General features: G+C 45.8%; 1 protein-coding gene across 1 annotated transcript in view; it reads right to left on the reverse strand.

Annotated features, from left to right (window-relative positions):
• Positions 1–3411: 3411 nt before the first annotated feature.
• LOC143816860 (uridylate-specific endoribonuclease D-like) overlaps positions 3412–27762 on the reverse strand; it is a 70228-nt gene continuing 45877 nt past the window's right edge. Inside the window, exons 6-7 of the mRNA XM_077297784.1 lie at positions 9427–9569; positions 3412–3590 (exon numbers count right to left, since the gene is read on the reverse strand). Of these exons, the coding sequence (XP_077153899.1) occupies positions 3479–3590; positions 9427–9569 (255 nt within the window). The 3' untranslated portion in view covers positions 3412–3478. The remainder of the gene's footprint in view (positions 3591–9426; positions 9570–27762) is intronic.

The following is a 27762-nucleotide window of genomic DNA, read 5'->3' on the forward strand; positions in this document are numbered from 1 at the left end:
AACAAACCCTAGACACCTCGGCACAGCCGGAGGACTAAGTACCCCTATAGATGGAAATAGGAATGCTATCTTGCCTCAGAGCAGACCCCCAAAGGATAGGCAGCCCCCCACGAATAATGACTGTGAGTAGGAGAAGAATAGACACACGCAGGTAGAAAACAGGATTTAGCAAAAGAGGCCACTCTAGCTAAATAGGAAAGGATAGGACAGATTACTAGGCAGTCAGTATTAAAACCCTTCCAAAAATATCCACAACAGATAATACAAAAAGTTCCACAATCTAACTAAAGACATGGAATGTATATCTGCCACTCCAGAGAATGCAGCAAGACTGAGAAAATACTGACACAATCTAAGCTGGACAAGAAAACACAAAGAATAGCACTGAATTGTGAAGCACACAGCATGTGTGCCACAGGAAAAAAAAACAGACACTTATCTTTGCTGATTTGGCAGAAAGACAGGAGGAACAGGCAGAGGTCCAACACCTCCCAACAACAATTGACAACTGGCAAGGACTAATGAATCCTGCACACCTAAATACCCCAGTCAGAACTGCAATCAGCAGATACACCTGACCAGGACTGCAACTCAGGGGCAACTGCATTACCACCTACAACCACCGGAGGGAACCCAAAAGCAGAATTCACAACAGGAATGCAGGGGAATGTCCTGTAGTTACCTCGAGTCGCGGTGATGCGCCCCCTGCTGGATGAACTCATATGAACTCGAGCCTGGGAACTTTTCAGAATATTTTCCCAGGCTCGAGTTCATATGAGCCTGAATAAAGTTTTTCCTGTGTGGGCACAATGCAACCAAATGTAGCAGAGTTGAGATAGTTGGGGATTGTTGTGGGACATCAGCTTGAATTATCGTACAGGTGAGCATAACTTTGAGTTTTTATTTTTACATTAATAAAATGGATAAAAGAGGGTTGGGAAGTGTTTTTTTCAATGAAAGGACTTTTTCGTGTGTGTGTCTTTCTTACTTTTGATTATTGGGTTAGTAATGGGGGTGTCTTATAGATGCCTCTCCATTACTAACCCCTGGGCTTGATGTCAGCTGACAAAACCTTTACACACTTGCCAATGCACCACAGCAAGTGGGAAGAGCCGAGGCTAAGCGCCAGAATTGGGTGGCTGAAGGCTGGTATTTTTAATCGGAGAGGGGGACAATATCCTTGAGCCCATCCCAGCCTATTAATATCAACCCGCAGCAGTCATGTCATTTTTTTTACATCATTTACCAATTTGCGTAAATAATCTGTTTTGTGCGGATCATTATGATTACAGGGACACCAAATCTTTTACTCTCCCTCTAGAATACACATACATAGAAATACATTGCTGTGTAAAATTTATCAGTACAAAGTGCCTGTGGAGTCAGAGCCTGCAATAAAGATCAAATACACAAAATTCTCCCAGTGACATCACCAGATCCTGTGGCTCAATTGCTTTAGCTCCTGACTGTAATGTTGAAGGATGAGAGTTCAAATACTGGGGAGACTCACAAAAAAGAAAAAAAAATACATTGTTATAATTGATTATTTTTAGTAGTTTTATAGGAACAAAAAAATCTGACTTTTGCTTCACCTCTAGTATACAGGGAGCATAAAAATACATTGTATCTCTATAATCATGCATAATTTTCAAAAAAGAGAAGTGGCTCAAAAAAAAAAAGAAAGTATCAGTAAAAGTTTTTCTTTCACTAGACTATGTGGTTTTGATTTAGAAATAGTGAAGAAAATTACTGACCAAATACTGACATGTCATTAAGGCATAATTCAAAGAACAGGTAAATTCTGTCCCAAGGAATTGGTATGTTTTTTGTAGGTTAATACAAGAAAGCTATTAACCCATTATTCAGCTACAGTTAAATAATTTTGTTCTCAAATAAAATAACAACAACAAAAAAATCAACCCCTTCCCAACCTGTCAATTCTAACTTTTTATGCTTTTGCTTTTTTTCCTCCACTTTTTTAAACGCCATAACTTTTTTATTTTTCCATCACCGAGTTGTATATTTGAATGACACTCTCCATTTTATCATGTGATGTAATGCAAATTGGGAAAAAAAACTTATGCACATTTTATTCCAAGTGCATTTTCTTCAAAGTACATGGATGGCAGTTGAACATGGCATGAATTTAACAGTCATCTCTCTTCTCTTCATACAGATATTTATTACATTCATCTATGGCATACTGTATATCCTGCAACCTCATATATGCAAGCATATTTTAATGGTATGTATTTCATTCATCTTCCTGAGCTGGTCCTGATGCTGTAAGGTAACCCCACTAGCTCAAACGGTTTTATGATTCATGTTGGCCTGCAAACTTGTTTGTTTATCTCTGCATTTATTGTTTCCTGCTGTATTAATTTAGTTGATAGATTCCTAACGAGTCAAATTAGTGATAGATCTAAGAACAAACTATATATACAGAAAGAGCTTTGGGCAAGCATTTACAGTATGTAGGGGGTATTTATGCACATTTTATTAAAAGTGCATTTTCTTCATAGTGCCTGGCAGTTGAAAATGGCAGGAGAAAGATAAGACAATCAAAGAAGCATACTTCCAGAACATTTGGATTGCAACAAATATTCACCATATGCACTTGTATAATTTATCCTGGCTGCTGCATTCACTCACATCCCCCATCCTTGCACAATCTCTGTGCACTCCATCCATATCAGTCCCTCTCTCCTCTCCTATGTTCAGCACTCAAGCTCTTTTTACAATCCTAAACTGAACAGATCCATTCATTCCCACCATACAACTCAAGAAACTCACAAATCACTTAACCACCTGCTCACTGTTAATTAACATGTTGCTGTGCCTGCGCAATGACCGCTGAGCTGCCCGATTCTTACAGGTATTGATTACTGTATGGCCACCCTGTTGGATCCCCAATGCAAGCACAATGTGCTATCCTTACTTCCATCACTAGAGTGTGATCAGAAAATTCAGGAATACAAGTGCATGCTGGTAGATGCACTACTGACGTAGTACTCACCTGATAGCGGGGCAAAGTGGAAGCACAAGGCAGAGGAGGAAGTCGCCAATGCAGCTAGGGCACTATTACCACACCGGACACCTCATTTGGTACAAACCTCGAACTTTAACTATTTGGGTTCACTTATCCCTAATTTTGACCCCTTGAGAATGTTGGAAAGCTTGCATGGTGGGCTGTGGTGCAGAATATTTGCCTGTAAAGTCCTCTCATTTGTTTTATACAAAAGTACAAAAGTTCTGGTTTTGTAAAGTTTCATATCATATCACAGTTATAATTTGGCCCTTGTTTATAGCCCATAACAATTTATGGACTATGCAGGATTCTCATTGTATGCAGCCGTTAAAAATTCTGTTTGCTGCCTCAAAGCTTATGAAAAAATAGATTTACCAAAGATGTGTAATCATCTATTGATTTATTACAAACACTTTTGCTCAGATTTTGTTATTTGGAAGAACGCTTGCTCTAGATGTTGGGGTAAGAAGATGCTACATATTTTTTGCTGTTGCCATAGGATGAATTGGGCCAACTGTAGGTTTGGATCTTGAGAGAAGCATCACCCAATTTTACAGTGCACCTGAAACAAAACAGATACCGATTAGTAAGTGGGGAAATAATTAAAGAAACCCAAGAAATGTAAGACTGCTTTTAGTTATATGCTGTCAATGTGAAGAGGCGCTCCTGTATATGCTTCCAGTATAAAGGCGCTCCGGCTGGCAGCACATGATCCGGGGAATGACAGGTAATGTAGGGCAGGAGGGAGGAAAAGGTTTAGTGCTGAGGGAGGATGTCGGTGCGTGATGTCTTGTTGCAGCTGTAGGGGGTTGCAAACACCTCCTGATAAACTGACGGTTAATGTTTTACACTCGTTTACTGCCATATGTATATCTTGTGTTGTAATGCCCTTAACATTAATGGTTCATGTCTTACTTGTAATGTGTTATAGGGAAAGTGCAGTACTATAATTAGCACACTTGGCGTAGTATGCAGTCCCGCCACTAGAGGGGGCATGTTAGAATATTATAGAGAAAAGTACATAGAGTTAATATAGGAGAAGCCAACCTTGTATAGGATAGAGGGTTTTCCTGTTTCTAAGCAGAAGTGCCAGGGAGCCTGTGCAAGGCGGCTGGACTCCGTAACGCTTAAGGAAAATAGCCCAGCCATCCAGGGGCCTACTGTAGACCGCAGCAGAGACAGCAGCAGTGACAGCGGAAAGTAGAGGTGACAGCAGTGGGGAGAGCAGAAGCTAATGCAGGAGTCACAGCAGGACAGTACCACAGGTTGCTCTGAAAATGTGACAGCTTGCTACTTGGGCTGATGCCCTTATGTCTGTGCGAAACGGACAAGGGAACTCCTAAAGGTAGTCAGGCCAGACAGGGAGGATGCTGCGATACCGAGCAGGACGGGACATCCTGGGAACACACTGAAAAGCACAGGGAAAGTGAAGGAAATGTGCTGTGTGGAACCTAATGTTGGTGCTGTAACTGAAAAGGCAAAGGAAACATGCTGTGTGGAACCTAATGTTGATGCTGTAACTGAAATGGACGTGCTGCATATGAAAACAAGTAAAGTTTTTCGTTTAAAGTTTAAACCGGACTCTGTCTTATTATGTACTAGATCAGAAGAAGAATGGTTCCTGCAACTCAGGGAGGACCCTGAGAACCAGGCAAGTAACATAGTGGAACTTTATCTATGTGATGCAGGCGGTCAGGGAGCACCTGAGCAGACATTTTTGAGGGCCATAGCATGGCCCTGCCCAACGCTCACACTTGACGTAGTCGGCAGGATGCCACAGCCTTGCAGAGCAGGGATGCCATGAAGAATGAAGATGTTGATATCCTGGAAGTGACTAATATATTGGATGTAACTGAAATTTTGGATGTGAATGACACTGGATTTGTGGCCAAGATGGCGACTTTGAAGATGGCAGAGAATGGAGTGAAAAAGGAAAACGACAACTGTGATCCCACCCTTCGTGGGCGTTCCAACCCAGAGAGAGTGCAAAATTCTGTCTGGCTGATGATATCCCTGGTCCACCCAAGGTGGGCGCATCTAAGAAGAAGAAGGCATCACTCCTCCCTACAGGATGCAGAGAAATGGAGCAGCCGGAGGCGACCCCACCTTGGAACGGATGGGGTCCAGAAGAAAACTCCGTGTGCAGCTGCGCTCATCATCACGTACCAGAAGAGGTCAGCGATCTGGAAGAATGTGAACCGGAAGAAGAAGTTGCCCCAGAAGGGCCTGTTCCGGAGAAAGAGATCCAACCCAGAAGGCAGAGGAGAGTCACTGATCAATATTGGACTGACCGATTCCCCATACCTGCGGAGGAGCGGTGCTTACGGTTGCCGAAGCCAGAGCGACATCACCTGGAACAGGAGAAGACCGGTGAACCGGAAGCAGAGACTGCCCCGGAGGAGCCCGCTTTGGAAATGGAGTCTGAGCCAGAGTGCTCCACTGTGGTGGAAGGATCTGATGGTCGCAGAGCAATAGCGGCCAGGATGCTGGAGCGGCAGGAGCAGGACGATAGGCAGATGGTTGTGAGTGAACCTCGGTCCCAAGTCCAAGAATGCCGTTCAGTGTTTGGCAACGCCTCGCCTCTCCGCCCATCACGTTATCACCTGGAGTTATATGTGGGCCCGGAACAGGAGCAATCGGCCCCCTGTTCCCCAGTCAATGAACGACCAAGTCCTGCTCCTCTCCTATCATTGCGGCAGCAGCAGGACATGACACCTGCGGCTGCAGGGTTGTCTACTGGAGTACGGGCACAGAGCCCGATGTGGAGTGGAGCAGCACGGGATACGTGCCACTGACAAGTGGATGCCGTTTCAAAAGATATTACTCTTTTGCAAAACTGGTGCTTGTTGCACCAAACCAATGAGAAAAATAGGACTGTCCCGCGTTCCTGTGGGCAAAGGAGCCCTGGAGCACCACCAAAGGTGGGTGCAGTGTGGTCGATATGGGCCGTGGTTGAGCGTTATTTTTCCCCTATTGTACTGTTTATTTCTCCTGTAATGGATAGCAGGACTCTGCTCTCGGACTGAAGAACGGACTGTGTGTGGCTATGGCAAAAGACTGTTTATAGGACAGGCAGCGCACACACCAATAGAGACCAGTACCATGCTGAAAGGGAGGGGGAAGCCTTCCTTTCCCTAAGAACTGTGGTTAAGGACTGAGAACCCAGCAATCAGGTCCTATTGTTGTGCATATGCTTCGGGTCCCATGGATAGACGGGATCAGGGCGCAATGGACTACGGTGTCACCTGGAGGACTGTATGACAGGCACCTGTGATTTTAGTAGTGGACTCTCCTGTGGGGCAAACGGGTGTTCCCTGATGACTACCAGCGTACCTGAGAGATATGAAACATATCTTAAGACTGACAGCGCAGAGCACTTTATAAAGCCACCTGTTTATTCTGGGCTGCAGGTACGGCTATGTGCACTACAGTTCAGTACTGCTATAGAGGGCTTTGAATATCTAAAAGCACCACGTACTGACTTGATAATTCCACCATAGCAGGTGAACAGACTGACCGCACATAGCATTTAATTAAGCCACATATGACTATCTTCTATTTAAAAGTATGTATATCTGGAGGATTTGTATCTATACACTGTGAACTAATCGCACAGAGTCCTGTATAGCATAGCATATATTGTCCCATTAATAAGGAACAGGCCAGGCACAAAGTGGGATTGTGCCCTAGCAGAAGGACACACTATCTGCGGTTTGCCCATATATTTTGGATAATTACAATAAAGAATTTGTTTTTTATTTTCTCACTTTATTATTGTACAGTAATTCCTAATCTAACTACCACAAGTTCACTTTTTATTTTATTTTAGTAATCACAGCGACAGGTGGATTGTCGGAATACTTGCTACAACTACAAGAGGGTAATATTGGTGCGCTATGCGGTACTTTTTTATTTCTTATAACTCTCAACTGGAATTTTCAACCATTCGTCTTTTGCAAACTGCTCCAAGTCTCTCATATTAGAAGGATGCCTTCTCCCAACAGCAATTTTTAACATCATTGATAGAATATATGGCACATCACTCGTCTCAGTCACAGGAGGATGATGTTACCGCTGACAGTGAAACCATCAGTTTGTGTCAGTGTTCTGCACAAGACAGTGTGCCTGTTCACAAATGACTAAGGCGGATAATTTTTGGACCATTCTTTTATTTTTAAAAACATGAAAAGTCTGTCAGTACTATTAAACGAGCTGCTGGTTACTAACTAGTTACCAGGTTACCATCTGTTTCTATGATGATGTCACTTTGATATTACTAAAGCTATATTTGTGTTTAGCTTTAGTTTTCATCTTTAGTTTTCATCTCTAGTTTTCATCTCAAGGTCTTTAGTCATCGTAATGGCTGAAGACCTTGGGTCTGAAATGCGTCTGCCAGTGTGAACTCCCCCCTTTAGGGTTAGTGGCTACTATGCTGTTATAATGGATTTTAATAATTTTCAAAAAACATTGGTTTTATGGGATTCCTGGAGCTGGATCCTTTTTTCTTTACTCGAATGTAAATTGAAAGCACAATGTAGTGAATTTTGAAATTCCAAGTCTAGAATGCTTGAGGCTACTTTCACACTAGCGTCATTTGGAGAAATGCGCAATGCGTAGTTTAGGAGAAAAAAACGCATCCTGCAAAGTTGCCCGCAGGATGCGCTTTTTCCCCATAGACTTACATTAGCGACGCATTGCGACGTATGGCCACACGTCGCATCCGTTGTGCGACGGATGCGTCGTGTTTTGGCAGGACATCGGCACAAAAAAAGTTACATGTTACTTTTTTTGGGCGTCGTGTCCGCCATTTCCGACCCCTCCTCCCCGGACATCACAATGGGGCAGCGGATGCGTTGAAAAACTGCATCCGCTGCCCCCGTTGTGCTACTTAACACACTATCCGTCGGTACGTCGGGCCGACTGTTTGCGACGGCCCGTACCAACGGACTAGTGTGAAAGTAGCCTCAGGCTTCCCTAAAACCTGAGAATCTCAACAAAAATATTGTTCTCTCAACAACAGCCCTTTGTCCTTAACCCCTTTCTGACCTCGGACGGGATAGTACGTCCGAGGTCAGATCCCCTGCTTTGATGTGGGCTCCGGCGGTGAGCCCACATCAAAGCCGGGACATGTCAGCTGTTTTGACCAGCTGGCATGTACGCGCAATAGTGACGAGTGGAATCGTGATCCACCCGCCGCTATTAACTAGTTAAATGCCGCTGTCAAACACTGACTGTGGCATTTAACTACCGCTTCCGGCCGTGCGGCCGGAAATGCGCGCATCGCCGACCCCGTCACATGATCGGGGGTCAGCGATGAGTCAGGATAGTAACCATAGAGGTCCTTGAGACCTCTATGGTTACTGATGACGGTTTGCTGTGAGCGTCACCCAGTGGTCGGCGCTCATAGCAAGTCTGCAATTCAGCTACATAGCAGCGATCTGATGATCGCTGCTATGTAGCTGAGCCGATCGAGTTGTGCCAGCTTCTAGCCTCCCATGGAGGCTATTGAAGCATGGAAAAAGTAAAAAAAAATGTTTAAAAAAATATGAATTAAATAAAAAATATATAAAAGTTTAAATCACTCACCTTTCGTCCCATTCAAAATAAAACAATAAAAAAATCAAACCTAGACATATTTGGTATCACCGCGTTCAGAATCGCCCAATCTATCAATAAAAAAAAGATTAACCTGATCGCTAAACGGCGTAGCGAGAAAAAAATTAGAAACGCCAACATTACGTTTTTTTGGTCGCTGCGACATTGCATTAAAATGCAATAACGGGAGATCAAAAGAATGTATCTGCAGCGAAATGGTATCACTAAAAACATCAGCTCGGCATGCAAAAAATAAGCCATCACCCGACCCCAAATCACGAAAAATGGAGACGCTACAGGTATCGGAAAATGGCGCTTTTTTTTTTTTTTTTGCAAAGTTTGGAATTTTTTCTCACCACTTAGATAAAAAAATAACCTAGACATGTTTGGTGTCTATGAACTCGTAATAACCTCATAATGGCAGGTCAGTTTTAGCATTTAGTGAACCTAGCAAAAAAGCCAAACAAAAAACACGCATGGGATTGCACTTTTTTTGCAATTTCACCGCACTTGGAATTTTTTTTGCCATTTTCTAGTACATGTTATGGTAAAACTAATGATGTTGTTCAAAAGTACAACTTATCCCGCAAAAAATAAGCCCTCACATGGCCATATTAACAGAAAAATAAAAAAGTTATGGCTCTGGGAAGGACGGGAGCGAAAAACAAACATGGAAAAACGGAAAATCCCAAGGTCATGAAGGGGTTAATTGTCCTTCAAATGCTGAATAAAAATATCCTACCTGTTTAGTGTGGACTACAAAGTATAACAATATGTTCTATACACCATATAAAAATACTTACATACTATCTGGGCGAGTGATGTAGCAAAGTGTGTACATTGCAATTTCAAACTCAGGACTGGATCCCATAAAGAAAGAGCCAACAGTTTTTAAATAGGTGGACCACTTAAACTGGAAGGTGAAAACATCTGGATAACTGGTCCACTGTAGAGACAAAAAATAAATAAATAACAGAATAAATGAATAGTCTTGTCAGTTTGTCATATACGTATTCTTACTACAATATGTCCAGAAGAACTGGGTAATTCAGCTCATGCTGTATGATATTCGGCACCACTGAAACAAAATCTATCTCATCTGCAAAACAGTTGGAGAAGTGCATGCTACAATTTTACTTACATTAGTTAGTGGGCTTTGATGTGAAGTGACTGTGTACACACATACAAGATATAGATCATAATTACATTATTCTGAACTGGTCCTTATTTGCATGCTAATTTTCCATTGAGACTAATCGGTAATATCAGTTATATTATATGCATATTAGTCTGAAGACATATGTCATTGTAGCGCCCCCACTGCCGCAGGGCCGAGGGGTACCCGGTACCGGGCCTCTGAGTCTCTGCTCTGGGGTTGTCACGGTGGCTAGACCCGGTCCGTGACCCTGCTGAGGGGCGTACAGTGATAGATGTAGATAGTGGTGGTGGTGCGGTGCAGTAAATAACGAGGACACCAGGTTGCAGTCTCTTTACCTCTTTACTGAAGGTCTCTGGGTCCTCAGTCCGGAATACGGTTCACCAGGCTGCGCAAGTCCGGCCGGTCCGATGGCACCTCCAGAGTTCTCCTTGCAGGTGGAAATCTGTGCCTTCCTGCTAGCGCTATGTGTTGTGGTCCTCCCCTGCTGTACTTACGGGATAGTCCCCACAACTGTTGTGTCTGTTTCTCGTGTTCCCTCACAACAACTCGATTAGATGATGTTCTGCTAATCCTCCGTCCCTCCCGGTGTTAGAGTTGGGACGCACCCGTATGACGGGTAGGCTCGGAGCTCTTCCGGGACCCTAGAGTCGCCCCTCTCCACAGGTTGCCCCCTATGTCTGCATAGGTGATTTAGGTGAGACAGCCCGCCTGTGACTGACTGTCCTGCCGTTGGTTTGAAGTATTGCTTGGAGCTAGATATATGAATACTTCCTCGGCGTTCCGGCCGCCGGTTGTGCGCCTCAGTAGGATGTTGCCTCGGTCTTACAGCACGACTCCTACTGGTATTCTCCTTCTTGCTTTGATCTCGTTTCTCACTCAGCACAATATATCTCACTTCTGATCCTTTCTTAGGGCACCGCCGCTATGCTGAGCAGGCACGGTCCCGTGACGTTCTTTCTGTAGCCAGGCCTCTGTCAGGGTCCCAAACCTGACAGGGACCCTACCGAATCTTCCCCACAACACCCCCTGCCACAAGGTGTTGCCTGGTTCCAACCCAGTCAGCTTTCTGTCTAACTTCCTGCCTGACCCCCAGTTTACCCACACGGTGAGGAGTGGCCCAATAAATAGCACCCTTAGCTCCCCCTGGAGGCCCGACTGTGAAATGTATTGGTGTATGTGATACCTGGTCAGATGAACTCCTTCAGTGCCATCAGACGTACCATAGCCCCCCTTAGCGGCGGAGCCACAGTACTGCAATGACCAGGACTCTGGGGCGCTGCACTCCCCCCCGGTTAAATCCAGTACTCCGGGACTGGGAAGAAAACAACAATACATGTCAGCAAAAAGACATACAATTTTTGTGAGTGCAATAACAATAAGCATATTTGAACAGAACTTCCCTTTATGGGAGGTGAGGACACTTAAAAGTTACAAACATGGTTAAATACTTTCAGATAACTTTTCTTACCCAACCGGGTATTCTACTAAGTGCAAAAATTTTAAACATTAATTTAACATTGCCTTTAAGGATGTACACTCTGAATCCACTAAAGACCTTCTTATAACACATTATAAGGCTTAAGCAACTGTGCTACATTCTCCTACTTTACGTCTGCAGGACCGCCTGTCCCAACGGCTCCAGACCTGCTGCCTCTCCTTTCTTTACAGGACCGCTCCTTTCTGCCCGAGCCTACTGTCCTTCCACTACTATACACAGTATAGAACATATCATTTATCTTTCAGTTCAGGATCACTGAGCCATCTCTATATGGCTCCTAGGAGGACTCACTAACTAACCCCGTACGGGTTCACTTCTCTGTCCTCATTTTCTAACACATTATTGAACATTTCTTACAATCAACTAGTTGGTTACATTTAACTTTCACATATCAACATTATTACTTCTTCTTTCAAAGCATCATCATTCCTTAAGTGCTATCGATGAACATCCCCTTTAAGAGGGGACCAAGTCTCTATGAGGTAGTGCAACTTTTCAAGCTGCAAGTCCGTATGCAGCAAGGACTCCAGTACAAGTTCCAATAACCGTATCTTCGCAAAGAGTCCGTCTTTTATATAAAACCAGTAGAGAGCACCTTTAAGAAGGTGCAACTATGTACAAGGAGTTTGTATCATGCATTGTTCATGATTCAGCAGTTTCTTAGTAACGGAGCAAAAGGTAGAAAAACAAACAAAGAGCAATAGGGATCCCGGGTCAACAAAGGGATCCCTTTAAGAGTTAACCCTGGACGGGTTTTAGCAGCAACATAGCAACAAAACAAACAGTTTGAAGAACTATTTACAGGTTATGAAGAGTTTTAAGATATTTACTTTTGTGGTGCAGAAGGTGGTTTTTGATCCCCGGCCGATGCAGCACCTGTACTGGTAGTTGGTCTCTCAGATGCCATCAGATCAACCGGTGTCTGGATTTGAAGGCTAATCCTGCTTGCAAGTTCAGCAGCCGCTACAAGGCGTACGGTGGTGACAGTAACAAGATCTGGCAAATCTGGAGCAGTCATGATCAGGGCAACAGGTGACGCTCCCTCAGGCTCACACCGGCGAACGTTCCGAGCGCACCATCCTTGTGCATTCCGGTGGCGAGTGTAGGTCACCTGATCCCCCCTTTGCAATGGGTCACCATCTCGACTGCAGCAGGGAGTTTTTATGTTATAACTAGTAACAAAGACATCAGTTGGTAGTCCCGGTTCCTGTATGGAGCCCCATCCCCTCTTCGGGTGGTAGGCCAGCACAGTCCCCCGCTTTACCACGTCTTTCCTGTCGTGCGCAGACTTTCTACGTTGTGTATCATGTTGTTCAGTCTCGTCTCGATCTTTCCAGTGTTGGATTAGACATTGCTTATACTGTTCCCAGGTAAGTACCGCAAGGGTGAGGCTCTCCCCCGGAGCTCCATACGGCTCGTTCCAGGGGGTGTCCCACCGGAGGATCACCCCGTCCGGGCCTACATCTATGGTTTCCCCCATCTTGGTCGGTAGTGGAGGCACCAACTTCCCCATCGCGTCGGGGGTGAGGACTACCCGCTCCACTGAGAGGAAACGGTTATTGTTGCTGGGGTGAGGAGCTGTCACCGGAGCGGGATCGGTCAGGGGAGCGGGATCGGTCGGGAGAGCAGAATCGGCCGGGGGAGTAGGGGTGCCGTCCATACCTGCGCCTGATGTGATTCCACCGATGTCGATCTGTTCCGTTGACGAGGACACTGGAATCGGCTGCAGCCCAGACCGCGGCTCTTCCGGAGTCACTTCTTGATGTGGCTCCGCCCTCCATGGTTCCATGGCTGGGATAGGTAGGCTCGGCTCCTCCACTGGCGGCTCCAAGGAGTTCAGGTCCTTCACCGGCGGTGGACGCGAGTCCGCCTCTGATGGGTGAGGGCAGGTCGGGATCACCTCGCCGTTGCTTGGGCACTTGCTGCTCATCGTCGCTGTCGGGCATCCGGCGGCAACGCATGCACCTGGCTCTGCCATTTCTCCGAGGTCGGGCTCCTTCTTCACCTCGTTCCCGCCGTTGCAAATCAGGGGGCGGTTCTCCTCTGCTGCTGGGTAGGTCGTCCTCTCGCAGCAGGAGTCGGAGGGGGCGGTCGCTACTTCTGGCGCCGCTTTGGTAGTCTCCTCCCATGGCACGCCCTTCTTCTTCCTCCGCGCTCCCTGGAACGCTGCAATGGCGGCAACTTTTGGCGGGAACTTTTGGCGGTAAATGGCAACACACAGTCTTTGCAATAAAGTACAGTCCAAGCACAGTAAATCACAGTTCCGAGGCACACATGACCTGATTCCTCAGGCTTATGTAGATCCTGTTCGTGACGCCAAGTTGTAGCGCCCCCACTGCCGCAGGGCCGAGGGGTACCCGGTACCGGGCCTCTGAGTCTCTGCTCCGGGGTTGTCACGGTGGCTAGACCCAGCCCGTGACCCTGCTGAGGGGCGTACAGTGATAGATGTAGATAGTGGTGGTGGTGCGGTGCAGTAAATAACGAGGACATCAGGTTGCAGTCTCTTTACCTCTTTACTGAAGGTCTCTGGGTCCTCAGTCCGGAATACGGTTCACCAGGCTGCGCAAGTCCGGCCGGTCCGATGGCACCTCCAGAGTTCTCCTTGCAGGTGGAAATCTGTGCCTTCCTGCTAGCGCTATGTGTTGTGGTCCTCCCCTGCTGTGCTTACGGGATAGTCCCCACAACTGTTGTGTCTGTTTCTCGTGTTCCCTCACAACAACTCGATTAGATGATGTTCTGCTAATCCTCCGTCCCTCCCGGTGTTAGGGTTGGGATGCACCCGTATGACGGGTAGGCTCGGAGCTCTTCCGGGACCCTAGAGTCGCCCCTCTCCACAGGTTGCCCCCTATGTCTGCATAGGTGATTTAGGTGAGACAGCCCGCCTGTGACTGACTGTCCTGCCGTTGGTTTGAAGTATTGCTTGGAGCTAGATATATGAATACTTCCTCGGCGTTCCGGCCGCCGGTTGTGCGCCTCAGTAGGATGTTGCCTCGGTCTTACAGCACGACTCCTACTGGTATTCTCCTTCTTGCTTTGATCTCGTTTCTCACTCAGCACAATATATCTCGCTTCTGATCCTTTCTTAGGGCACCGCCGCTATGCTGAGCAGGCACGGTCCCGTGACGTTCTTTCTGTAGCCAGGCCTCTGTCAGGGTCCCAAACCTGACAGGGACCCTACCGAATCTTCCCCACAACACCCCCTGCCACAAGGTGTTGCCTGGTTCCAACCCAGTCAGCTTTCTGTCTAACTTCCTGCCTGACCCCCAGTTTACCCACACGGTGAGGAGTGGCCTAATAAATAGAACCCTTAGCTCCCCCTGGAGGCCCGACTGTGAAATGTATTGGTGTATGTGATACCTGGTCAGATGAACTCCTTCAGTGCCATCAGACGTACCATAGCCCCCCTTAGCGGCGGAGCCACAGTACTGCAACGACCAGGACTCTGGGGCGCTGCACTATGTTATTATACAACATTCTTTGCTCAACCAAAATTTATATTATAATATTCTTGTACCCCTGATGAAGCAAAATTAGTGGTGAAACATGTCAGGGTGCTTATGTCATGAATTTCAACAATGGTGGTCACTGTCCCTGAAAGGTGATGTGTACTGCAGACACACCATAAGCACAAATATTGCAGCAATATGAGAGTGGAGAGCTAGTGCTACCAATTAGACGGCAATACAGTTTAATCTACTCATTTTGGACTTACCGTAGTCCACCAGTTGCATTTTTAAAATTTACGTTAGTGTTGTGTATGTTACAATATTCATTTGAAATAATACCTAATAAAAGTTATGTTTTAATAATGTAGTTGAAGACAGGTACATTTTTTTAGCCATTTGGACAAATGTGTTTTTTATGTTACCTTCCCTCTGGGATGGCATTAACAAAAGCTTTATTTGTGGCCCAAATAATTTTAATGAGATTAGTTATGTCAGCAAAGAATCCGTGCATTGATGGCTGCTGTTTTAAATGACCCCTTACTGCCAATGCCTGCTATAATATTGCCCAAACATAAAGTGAAAGTCAATTCTTTGTGTTCATTTTAACGGTGGATTTCAGTCTTTGCTTTGCATGGGATGAAATCTGCAGGAAATCCATGAAACAATGCACTTGTAAGTGTATGTTCACAGTTATCACAATTTCATCATAAATCGCTTCAAATACGCTTTCAATACTCTTCTAATTTATTTCAATGGAGAAACTACTTCGCTCTTCACAGGGTGAGCATTTTTTATGAGTCTTTCAACATTTTGGCATGGAAAAAAGAAAGGTAACATATTACTTCTTTAAAGGGAACCTGTCACCCCCAAAATCGAGGGTGAGTTATGCCCACCGGCATCAGGGGCTTATCTACAGTATTCTGTAATGCTGTAGATAAGCCCCCGATGTATCCTGAAAGATGAGAAAAAGAGGTTAGATTATACTCACCTGGGCGGGCGGTCCAATCCGGTGGGCGTCGCGGTCGGGTCCGGGGCCTCCCATCTTCACAGGATGACGTCCTCTTCTGGTCTTCACGCTGCGGCTGCGGCGCAGGTGTACTGTGTCTGCCCTGTTGAGGGCAGAGCAAAGTACTGCAGTGTGCAGGCGCCGGGAAAGGTCAGAGAGGCCCGGCGCCTGTGCACTGCAGTACTTTGCTCTGCCCTAAACAGGGCAGACAAAGTACGCCTGCGCCAGAGCCGCAGCATGAAGACCAGAAGAGGATGTCATCTGATGAAGATGGGAGGCCCCGGACCGGACCGCGACACCCATCGGACCGGACTGGGACCGGGACCGCCCCTGGGTGAGTATAATCTAACCTCTTTTTCTTATCTTTTAGGATACATCGGGGACTTATCTACAGCATTACAGAATGCTGTAGATAAGCCCCTGATGCCGGTGGGCTTAGCTCACCCTCGATTTTGGGGGTGACAGGTTCCCTTTAAGGTGGATTCCTTGTGTAATCTGCTCCAAACTTGAAAATGATGCAAAACACAAAACAAAATTAAAAACCACCTAAAAAATTCTTTAAAATAAATAGTCTTCCACAAAAAAAGAGCAGTGTTTCCTGAAGTGGATTCTTCCTGGAAACTAAACAAACAAACAAAAAAAACCTCTGTGTCAACATATCCATGTCGGATTCACACAAGTGTACTTCACAGTCCTATGTCCAGTCTGGCAGAGAATCTCCTTACCCTAACTTACAGCCTCAAATGTGTCTATGAGACTGTAAATTTGACATGAGACCTTTTTTCAGTTTTTCCATTTGGGCAAAGCAGTCTGTATGCATGTAAGGCTACTTTCACATTAGCGTCGTGCACTGCACGTCGCAATGCGACGTTGCGGCGCACCGACGCATACTGTGGAAGTGCTGCACAATGGGGGCAGCGGATGCTGTTTTTCAACGCATCCGCTGTCCCATTGAGAGGTGCGGGGAGGAGGGGGCGGAGTTCCGGCCACGCATGTGCGGTCAGAAATGCTGGACACGACGCACCAAAAAACGTTACATGCAACGTTTTTTGGTGGCGATGGTCCGACGCAACACGACGCAACCGTCGCACGACGGTTGCGACGTGTGGCAATGCGTCGCACTGCGTCGCTAATGCAAGTCAATGGAGAAAAAACAAATCCTGCAAGCACTTTTGCAGGATGTGTTTTTTCTACAAAATGACGCATAGCGACGTGCAGTGCACGACGCTAGTGTGAAAGTAGCCTAAAGGTGGAGAAGGAAGAATTGGAAGCATTTTAAGAGACCGGGGTGGATGAACACAGAACTAAAGGCCCCGTCTCACTTAGCGACGCTAAAGCGATCCCGACAACGATACGACCTGTCAGGGATCGTTGCTGCGTCGCTATGTGGTCGCTGGTGAGATGTCAAACAGTGAGATCTTACTAACGATCGCAGCTGCGATCTCACTGTTTGACATCTCACCAGCGACCTGTAGCGACCTGTACAACGATGTCACATGGGAGCTATTATGAGGATTCAGTGTCTGAGTCGTCAACGAGGTCGTTAGTAAGGTGTCAAACACAGCGATGTGTGCTACCCAGCGGGACCTCAACGATCAAAAAAAGGTCCAGGCCATTCCGACACGACCAGCGATCTCACAGCAGGGGCCTGGTCGCTGCTACATGTCACACATAGCGAGATCGCTACGGAGGTCGCTGTTGCGTCACCAAACTTGTGACTCAGCAGCGATCTCGCTAGCGATCTCGCTTAAGGCCCCGTCTCACATAGCGAGATCGCTAGCGAGATCGCTGCTGAGTCACAAGTTTTGTGACGCAACAGCGACCTCAGTAGCGATCTCGCTATGTGTGACACGTACCAGCGATCAGGCCCCTGCTGTGAGATCGCTGGTCGTGTCAGAATGGCCTGGACCTTTTTTTGGTCGTTGAGGTCCCGCTGACATCGCTGAATCGGTGTGTGTGACACCGATCCAGCGATGTCTTCACTGGTAACCAGGGTAAACATCGGGTTACTAAGCGCAGGGCCGCGCTTAGTAACCCGATGTTTACCCTGGTTACCAGCGTAAATGTAAAAAAAAACAAACACTACATACTCACCATCTGTTGCCCGTCAGGTCCCTTGGCGTCTGCTTCCTGCTCTGACTGAGCCGCCGTAAAGTGAGAGCACAGCAGTGACGTCACCGCTGCGCTCTGCTCTCAGCTCTCACTGTACGGCGGCTCAGTCAGAGCAGGAAGCAGACGCCAAGGGACCTGACGGGCAACAGATGGTGAGTATGTAGTGTTTTTTTTTTTTTACATTTACGCTGGTAACCAGGGTACACATCGGGTTACTAAGCGCGGCCCTGCGCTTAGTAACCCGATGTTTACCCTGGTTACCCGGGTGCTGCAGGGGGACTTCGGCATCGTTGAAGACAGTTTCAACGATGCCGAAGTCGTTCCCCTGATCGTTGGTCGCTGGAGAGAGCTGTCTGTGTGACAGCTCCCCAGCGACCACACAGCGACGCTGCAGCGACGCTGCAGCGACGCTGCAGCGATCAGCATCGTTGTCTGTATCGCTGCAGTGTCGCTGTGTGAGACGGGGCCCTTAGTGAGACGGGGGCTTTAATCACTTGAAAAAGGAAAAAAAGAAATGTGTTGTTCAAGATTTTTATAAATGATCTTGATAAGGTAACTGAAGGTAAACAAATCAAATTTACAGACAATGCAAAGCTAGGAGGGATAGCTAAAGGTACCGTCACATTAAGCGACGCTGCAGCGATAGCGACAGCGATGCCGATCGCTGCAGCGTCGCTGTTTGATCGCTGGAGAGCTGTCACACAGACCGCTCTCCAGCGACCAACGATGCCGAGGTCCCCGGGTAACCAGGGTAAGCATCGGGTTGCTAAGCGCACGGCCGCGCTTAGTTACCCGATGTTTACCCTGGTTACCAGGGTAAAAGTTAAAAAAACAAACAGTACATGCTCACCTGCGCGTCCCCCAGCCTCTGCTTCCTGACACTGACTGAGCGCCGGCCCTAAACTGAAAGTGAAAGCACAGCGGTGACGTCACCGCTCTGCTGTTAGGGCCGGAGCTCAGTCAGTGTCAGGAAGCAGAGGCTGGGGGACGCGCAGGTGAGCATGTACTGTTTGTTTTTTTAACTTTTACCCTGGTAACCAGGGTAAACATCGGGTTACTAAGCGCGGCCCTGCGCTTAGTAACCCGATGTTTACCCTGGTTACCAGTGTAAAATATCGCTGGTATCCTTGCTTTTGCTGTCAAACACGGCGATACACGGCGACCTAGCGACCAAATAATGTGCAGACCTTCTAGCAGCGACCAGCAATTTCACAGCGGGATTCTGATCGCTGCTGCGTGTCAAATACAGCGATATCGCTATCCAGGTCGCTGCAACGTCACGGATCGCTGGCGATATCGCCTAGTGTGACGGTACCTTAACACTAGACAAGACAGAGAAAGGATTCAGAAGGATCTAGATAAGGTTAAACAATGGCCAGTGACTTAAGGTACCTTCACACTGAACAACTTAACAACGATATCACTAGCGATCTGTGATGTTGCAGCGTCCTGGATAGCGATATCGTTGTGTTTGACACGCAGCAGCGATCAGGATCCTGCTGTGACATCGTTGGTCGGAGCTAGAAGGCCAGCACCTTATTTCGTCACTGGATCACCCGCTGACATCGCTGCATCGGCGTGTGTGACGCCGATCCCAGCGATGTCTTCACTGGTAACCAGGGTAAACATCGGGTTACTAAGCGCAGGCCCTGCGCTTAGTAACCCGATGTTTACCCTGGTTACCAGTGTAAATGTAAAAAAAACACTACATACTCACATTCCGGTGTCTGTCACGTCCCCCGGCGTCCGCTTCCCTGCACTGTGTCAGCGCCGGCCGGCCGTAAAGGTGACGTCACCGCTGTGCTTTAGGGCCGGCGCTTACACAGTGCAGGGAAGCGGACGCCGCAGACGCGACAGACACCGGAATGTAAGTATGTAGTGTTTGGTTTTTTTTACATTTACACTGGTAACCAGGGTAAACATCGGGTTACTAAGCACGGCCCTGCGCTTAGTAACCCGATGTTTACCCTGATTACCCGGGGACTTCGGCATCGTTGGTCGCTGGAGAGCTGTCTGTGTGACAGCTCTCCAGCGACCACACAACGACGAAACAGCGACGCTGCAGCGATCGGCATCGTTGTCTATATCGCTGCAGCGTCGCTTAATGTGACGGTACCTTAATAGAATGGTATTTAACAGGGAGAAATGCAAGATTCTACATCTGGGCAAGAAAAACGCAAATTACATCTATAAAATGGGAGGAATAGAACTAAGCAACAGCACGAGTAAAAAAGACATGGGTATACTAATAGATCACAAACTGCACATGATTCAACAGTGTGATGCAGCGTCAATAAAGGAAAACACAGTTCTAGGATGTATTAAGAGAAGCATATAGTCTAGATCACATGATGTAATTATCCCCCTCTACTCCTCCTTGGTTAGGCCTCATCTGAAATACTGTGTCCAGTTCTGAGCACCACATTTTAAAAAAGGCATTGAACAACTAGAGCAAGTACCAGGATGGTAAGCGGACTGCAAAGTATGGCCTACAAGGATCGATTAAAGGATCTGCAAAAAAGAAGTCTAAGAAGAGACTTAATAGCTGCCTACAAATATCTGATTGGATGTCACAGTGTAGAGGGATCATCATTACTCTAATTTGCACATGGAAATACGAGAGACAATGGAATAAAACTGAAAGGGAGAAACTACATAAAAGATATCAATGGTATGAAACTGAATGGGAGGAGACACAGATTAGATATTAGAAAAACTTTTTGACAGTTAGGGTGATCAATGAGTGGAACAGACTACCACGAGAGGTGATGAGTTCTCCTTTAATGGAAGTCTTTAAAGAGAGGCTGGACAGACATTTGTCTGAGATGGTTTAGTGAATCCTGCATTGACCAGGGGGTTGACTCAATGACCCTTGTGGTCCGTTCCAACTCTAACATTCTATGATTCTATGAAAAGAAAAAAATAAGATGCTGAACACCCTCTCTGAAGACTCCTGACTGTATATTTAATGTGACCTGTGGTTTTATGTGTTTTACCCTTATGTAGACTGCAGTTTTCCTGTATACATGGGTGGAAAGGTTTAACTGTAGGGCCAGCCCATAGCTTGAGGAGGAGTAGATGGGCACTAGGAGTTAGTTCCTGTTTGTTATAATTAATTTTGGTTGAGTTAGAGAGAAGAAAGGACACCATCCAGGGGCGGACACAAGCAGCAATGGGCCCCTGTGCAGGAAATACGTCGAGGCCCCCCTCATGCACGACAGTGTGTATAAAATGCCTATAATAACATATGCGTATACACAGCAGAAGATATACACACACACTAGCCCTATATTCATAGCAGCACACACACACACACACACACTAGCCCTATATACATAGCAGCACACACACACTAGCCCTATATACATAGCAGCACACACACACACTAGCCCTATATTCATAGCAGCACACACACACACACACTAGCCCTATATACATAGAAGCACACACACACACACACTAGCCCTATATACATAGCAGCACACACACACACACACACACTAGCCCTATATACATAGCAGCACACACACACACACACAAGCCCTATATACATAGCAGCACACACACACACACACTAGCCCTATATTCATAGCAGCACACACACACACACACTAGCCCTATATTCATAGCAGCACACACACACACTAGCCCTATATACATAGCAGCACACACACACACACACTAGCCCTATATTCATAGCAGCACAGACACACACACTAGCCCTATATTCATAGCAGCACAGACACACACACTAGCCCTATATTCATAGCAGCACACACACACACACACACTAGCCCTATATTACATAGCAGCACACACACACACTAGCCCTATATACATAGCAGCACACACACACACTAGCCCTATATACATAGCAGCACACACACACACACACACTAGCCCTATATTCATAGCAGCACAGACACACACACTAGCCCTATATTCATAGCAGCACAGACACACACACTAGCCCTATATTCATAGCAGCACAGACACACACACTAGCCCTATATTCATAGCAGCACACACACACACACACACACACTAGCCCTATATTCATAGCAGCACACACACACACACACACTAGCCCTATATTACATAGCAGCACACACACACACTAGCCCTATATACATAGCAGCACACACACACACTAGCCCTATATACATAGCAGCACACACACACACACACTAGCCCTATATTCATAGCAGCACAGACACACACACTAGCCCTATATTCATAGCAGCACAGACACACACACTAGCCCTATATTCATAGCAGCACAGACACACACACTAGCCCTATATTCATAGCAGCACACACACACACACACACACACACACACACACTAGCCCTATATTCATAGCAGCACACACACACACACACACTAGCCCTATATTACATAGCAGCACACACACACTAGCCCTATATACATAGCAGCACACACACACACTAGCCCTATATACATAGCAGCACACACACACACACACTAGCCCTATATTCATAGCAGCACAGACACACACACTAGCCCTATATTCATAGCAGCACAGACACACACACTAGCCCTATATTCATAGCAGCACACACACACACACACACACACACACTAGCCCTATATTCATAGCAGCACACACACACACACACACTAGCCCTATATTACATAGCAGCACACACACACACTAGCCCTATATACATAGCAGCACACACACACACTAGCCCTATATACATAGCAGCGCGCACACACACACACACACACACACACTAGCCTATATACATAGCAGCACGCACACACACACACTAGCCCTATATACATAGCAGCACACACACACACACATACACACACACTAGCCCTATATACATAGCAGCACACACACACTAGCCCTATATACACACACAGCAGTATACACACACAATAGCCCTATACACACACACTAGCCCTATATACACACACAGCAGTACACACACACTAGCCCTATATACACACACACTAGCCCTATATACACACACAGCAGTACACACACTAGCCCTATATACACACACTAGCCCTATATACACGCACACAGCAGTATACACACACACTAGCCCTATATACACGCACACAGCAGTATACACACACAGCAGTATACACACACTAGCCCTATATACACACACAGCAGTACACACACACTAGCCCTATATACACACACACTAGCCCTATATACACACACAGCAGTACACACACTAGCCCTATATACACACACTAGCCCTATATACACGCACACAGCAGTATACACACACACTAGCCCTATATACACGCACACAGCAGTATACACACACAGCAGTATACACACACTAGCCCTATATACACACAGCAGTACACACACACTAGCCCTATATACACACACTAGCCCTATATACATGCACACAGCAGTATACACACACAGCAGTATACACACACACTAGCCCTATATACACACAGCAGTACACACACACTAGCCCTATATACACACACACACTAGCCCTATATACACGCACACAGCAGTATACACACACAGCAGTATACACACACACTAGCCCTATATACACACACAGCAGTACAAACACACTAGCCCTATATACACACACTAGCCCTATATACACGCACACAGCAGTATACACACACACTAGCCCTATATACACACACAGCAGTACACACACACTAGCCCTATATACACACTAGCCCTATATACACGCACACAGCAGTATACACACACACTAGCCCTATATACACACACAGCAGTACACACATACACACACTAGCCCTATATACACACAGAGCAGTATACACACACAGCAGTACATCCACACACACTAGACAGACCAACATACATCACATGGAATGTGTACCTACAGAAAGTGCAGTTGCAGGGAGGGAGCTGGTCCGTCCCAGAAGAACACAGGAAATGAGCAGGGGAGACATGGAGCCTGTCGACTGCTCTCAGCCTTACAGACTCCTGGCGGGCCGGCCCTTCACCTACCTCGAGTAGTGATTCCCCCTCCTACTATTTTCATGTGTATCCCAGTCCTGCCGATCATTGGGGCTCTGGGAAGAGTGTGCACGTGCACAGCAGCAGTCACAAGCAGAGCCGCAGCTTCAGTGACTCGAGGGACCCTCACTCCTCTCTTCCTGCATCTGCCGTCACCGCGAAGCACCAGTGACAGCCGGACAGCAGCGTAATGTATGCTAACAGGTGAGGTCAGGAAGGGGGCCCCTTTTGACCATCATATCACATGTGCGCAGCAGAGCGGGCCCCCTGCTTCTCCTGTTAGCAGTAATACTGCCGCCGGCTGTCATTCACCTCATTGCTTTGTATCTCCGTCGGGGCCCCCTCCCACTCTGGGCCCCGGTGCAGTTGCACCGGTTGAACCGGCGGTATGTCCGCCCCTGACACCATCAGTCAGTTTTGGGCATCATCTGAAGAGTGCAAAGAGAAGAGCAGATCTGCAAGGTAGCATCTTTTCAGCATGCAAGTAACAATGGCGTCAGTCTCGCCTTATATCAGTAAAGTTAGGACACCTACTGGAAGCGAATTTTAAGCAAGTCTTAGCCAGAGCTGGAGGTCTTTGTGAAAAAATACTGGATCAGCCAGACTGTGGCACCTCTGTAAGTTTAATCTGGAAGAGTTCCCTTACGCAGTCCACAGAGTGTAGTCTGGGTGCAGTGACCACATCGCAACACGTCAAACTATGATGCCCTATACTGGGAAGATGGAGACCCTCAGTGTAGCCGGTTATTCATTTGCAACATTCTACACAGGAAATGTGCTGCTGTCCACAACTGTCAAGTGTAAACCTCTGTCATATTGTGCACTTGAAAAAATTTGAAAATTATTTCTGCTACCCATTGAAAATATATGTTCCATACCTAGTAAATAACAGTTAATTTTCTAAACCTGTCTGTCTTTTTCATCGCGGAGGACCCAGGGACCCCTTTGTAGGGTTTTTTAGGGATGCAGAAGTAAACGTTGGTCAGTTGTGTCCCATACATGCGGACTGTTAAATTCGGTCATGTAAACCCTGCATTGGGTTGGGTTTCGATGACCTTATCAAAAATCATTTCTTTTTTTCTAATACAGAAAAATTTACCTTTTTGTGTATGAGAAAATGTAATCCTGTGTACATTTTTACATCTGTATAGCATTCAGCAATACACCCCACTCTACTGAGTACCATTTGATGAATGTAATACCAGTATGATTATAGGATCCATTTTGTGAGACAAAAGATTCCATTTTGTGTCTTTGGTATGGTGTTTTTCACATGGACCAAAAATATGACTTACTGAACCTGCGGAATGTGTTTCTAAGGCCATGATCAGGCGGCCAATGACAATACGTCATCCATATGCCATCAATATGTCATCCATATGTCTGTATTTTACAAGGGGTCTGCTTTTATACATGAACAGTTGAAAAATTATATAATGCCAAATACAATTTGCTATATTAAAAATTGTAATAGATTATTAAAAATGGATGCCATAACAGATGGTGTCCATTTTGTATCAGTCGTTTGATTGAGTCAATGAATTTAATTGGATCAGAGTAGTGCATGCTGTGATTTTTCACGTGCGGACCCCCCCATCCATATTATGAAAAATCATCAATCTGACTTCTCTGCGCGCAGTCTGTTTGGCATGTGAATATCATAAGGAGTGAAAATATACCCATCTGAACAAGCCTTAATACAAGTTGTCCATAATGTCAGCGTATAGTTTGAGTCTGCATTTTCTAGTAACGCAGTGGTCTAAATATTTTTAATCTATATAATTTTTTCACAATAAAATATGTTTGTTTTAATAAAACTACTTTCGGGTGCATCCAGTATATGTAGTACTCAGCTTGACATTTCCTAAATATCTAATTACCATTATTCATCTTGATTCAATTCAATTAACCATATTCAACTATCGTCACTTAGTGGTTGTTTATGCTAATTACTTGCATGAGACAAAGGGACTCCCATCTTAGTGCAGTTTCTGAGTCATCTTTGCACATCTGTAAAGGTACCTTCACACGAAGCGACGCTGCAGCGATAGCGACAACGATGCCGATCGCTGCAGCGTCGCTGTTTGATCGCTGGAGAGCTGTCACACAGACCGCTCTCCAGCGACCAACCATGCCGAGGTCCCCGGGTAACCAGGGTAAACATCGGGTTGCTAAGCGCAGGGCCGCGCTTAGTAACCCGATGTTTACCCTGGTTACCAGCGTAAAAGTAAAAAAAACAAACAGTACATGCTCACCTGCGCGTCCCCCAGCGTCTGCTTCCTGACACTGACTGAGCTCCGGCCCTAACAGCACAGCGGTGATGTCACCGCAGTGCTTTCACTTTCACTTTAGGGCCGGTGCTCAGTAAGTGTCAGGAAGCAGACGCTGGGGGACGCGCAGGTGAGCATGTACTGTTTGTTTTTTTTACTTTTACGCTGGTAACCAGGGTAAACATCGGGTTACTAAGCGCGGCCCTGCGCTTAGCAACCCGATGTTTACCCTGGTTACCAGTGTAAAATATCGCTGGTATCGTTGCTTTTGCTTTCAAACACAACGATACACGGCGATCGGACGACCAAATAAAGTTCTGGACTTTATTCAGCAACGACCAGCGATATCACAGCAGGATCCTGATCGCTGCTGCGTGTCAAACGAAACGATATCGCTAGCCAGGACGCTGCAACGTCACGGATCGCTAGCGATATCGTTTCGTGTGAAGGTACCTTAACACCCCCAAAATAGTAAATTACTAATATAATGGTGCATCACTGCTGTCTTCGGACAATAATGCAGCCACTCAAATTTAAATTAGATTAATTACTATTAATAATTTAAATATGCATACAATTAATAAAGGAGACAAATGGTTATGTAGGACTCGTTTTTCTAATCAAATTCAAGGGTAATGTTTCCTTATGCATTAAATTAATCCCAGTAAAGAAAAGGGAAAAAATATCTTGCAAAGACAATCTTTTCTTTCTCCCTATGGAAGATAGTGATTCAAATGACCTTTTTAACCTCTTCACACCCCAAGCCTGTTTTCACCTTCATGACCAGGCCAAGTTTAACAATTCTGACCAGTGTCACTTTATGAGGTAATAACTCTGGAACGCTTCAATGTATCCCACTGATTCTGTTTTTTCGTAACATATTCTACTACATGATAGTGGTAAAATTTGTTTGATATATGACTTATTTGTGAAAAAATCAGAAATTTGGTGAAAATTTTGCAATTTTCAAACTTTTAAATTTTATGGCCTTAAACCAAAGATATATGTCAATCCAACTAGTTAATAAATACATTTCCCCCCATGTCTAATTTTTTTTAAAGGAAGCTAGATGGGTTAAAAGTTGACCAGTGATTTTTCAATTTTCCATTCCAACAAAATTAACAAAATGATTTTCTTAGGAACCACATCACATTTGACGTGACTTTGAGAGGTCTATATGACAGACAAAATCCAAAAGTTAAACCATTTTAAAAACTGCACCCCTCAAATTCCTCAGAACCACCACATTCAAGAAGGTTATTAACCTTTCAGGTGCAATTCATTTTTTTTCACAAAAATATTAATTTAGACCCATTTTTTTATTATTTTATAAGGGTAATAAGAGGAAATCGACCTAAAAATTTCATGTACAATTTCTCCTGAGAATGCGGATACCCCATTTGTGGGGGAAAACTACTGTTTGGGCTCATGGCAGGGCCCAGAAATGATGGAGCACCACTTGCCTTTTTGAACGTAAAATTGGTTGGAATGGAGAGCGGACACCATGTTGCGTTTGGAGAACCCCTGATGTGCCTAAACCCCATTTTGGAAGCTAGACCCCTCAAGGAACTTATCTAGATGTGTGGTGAGCGCCTTGATCCCTCAGTTGCCTTACAGAGGTTTATAATGTAGAGCTGTAAAATAAA

Source organism: Ranitomeya variabilis, chromosome 3 (genome assembly GCF_051348905.1).
Source record: "Ranitomeya variabilis isolate aRanVar5 chromosome 3, aRanVar5.hap1, whole genome shotgun sequence".
NCBI classification, from domain to species: domain Eukaryota; kingdom Metazoa; phylum Chordata; class Amphibia; order Anura; family Dendrobatidae; genus Ranitomeya; species Ranitomeya variabilis.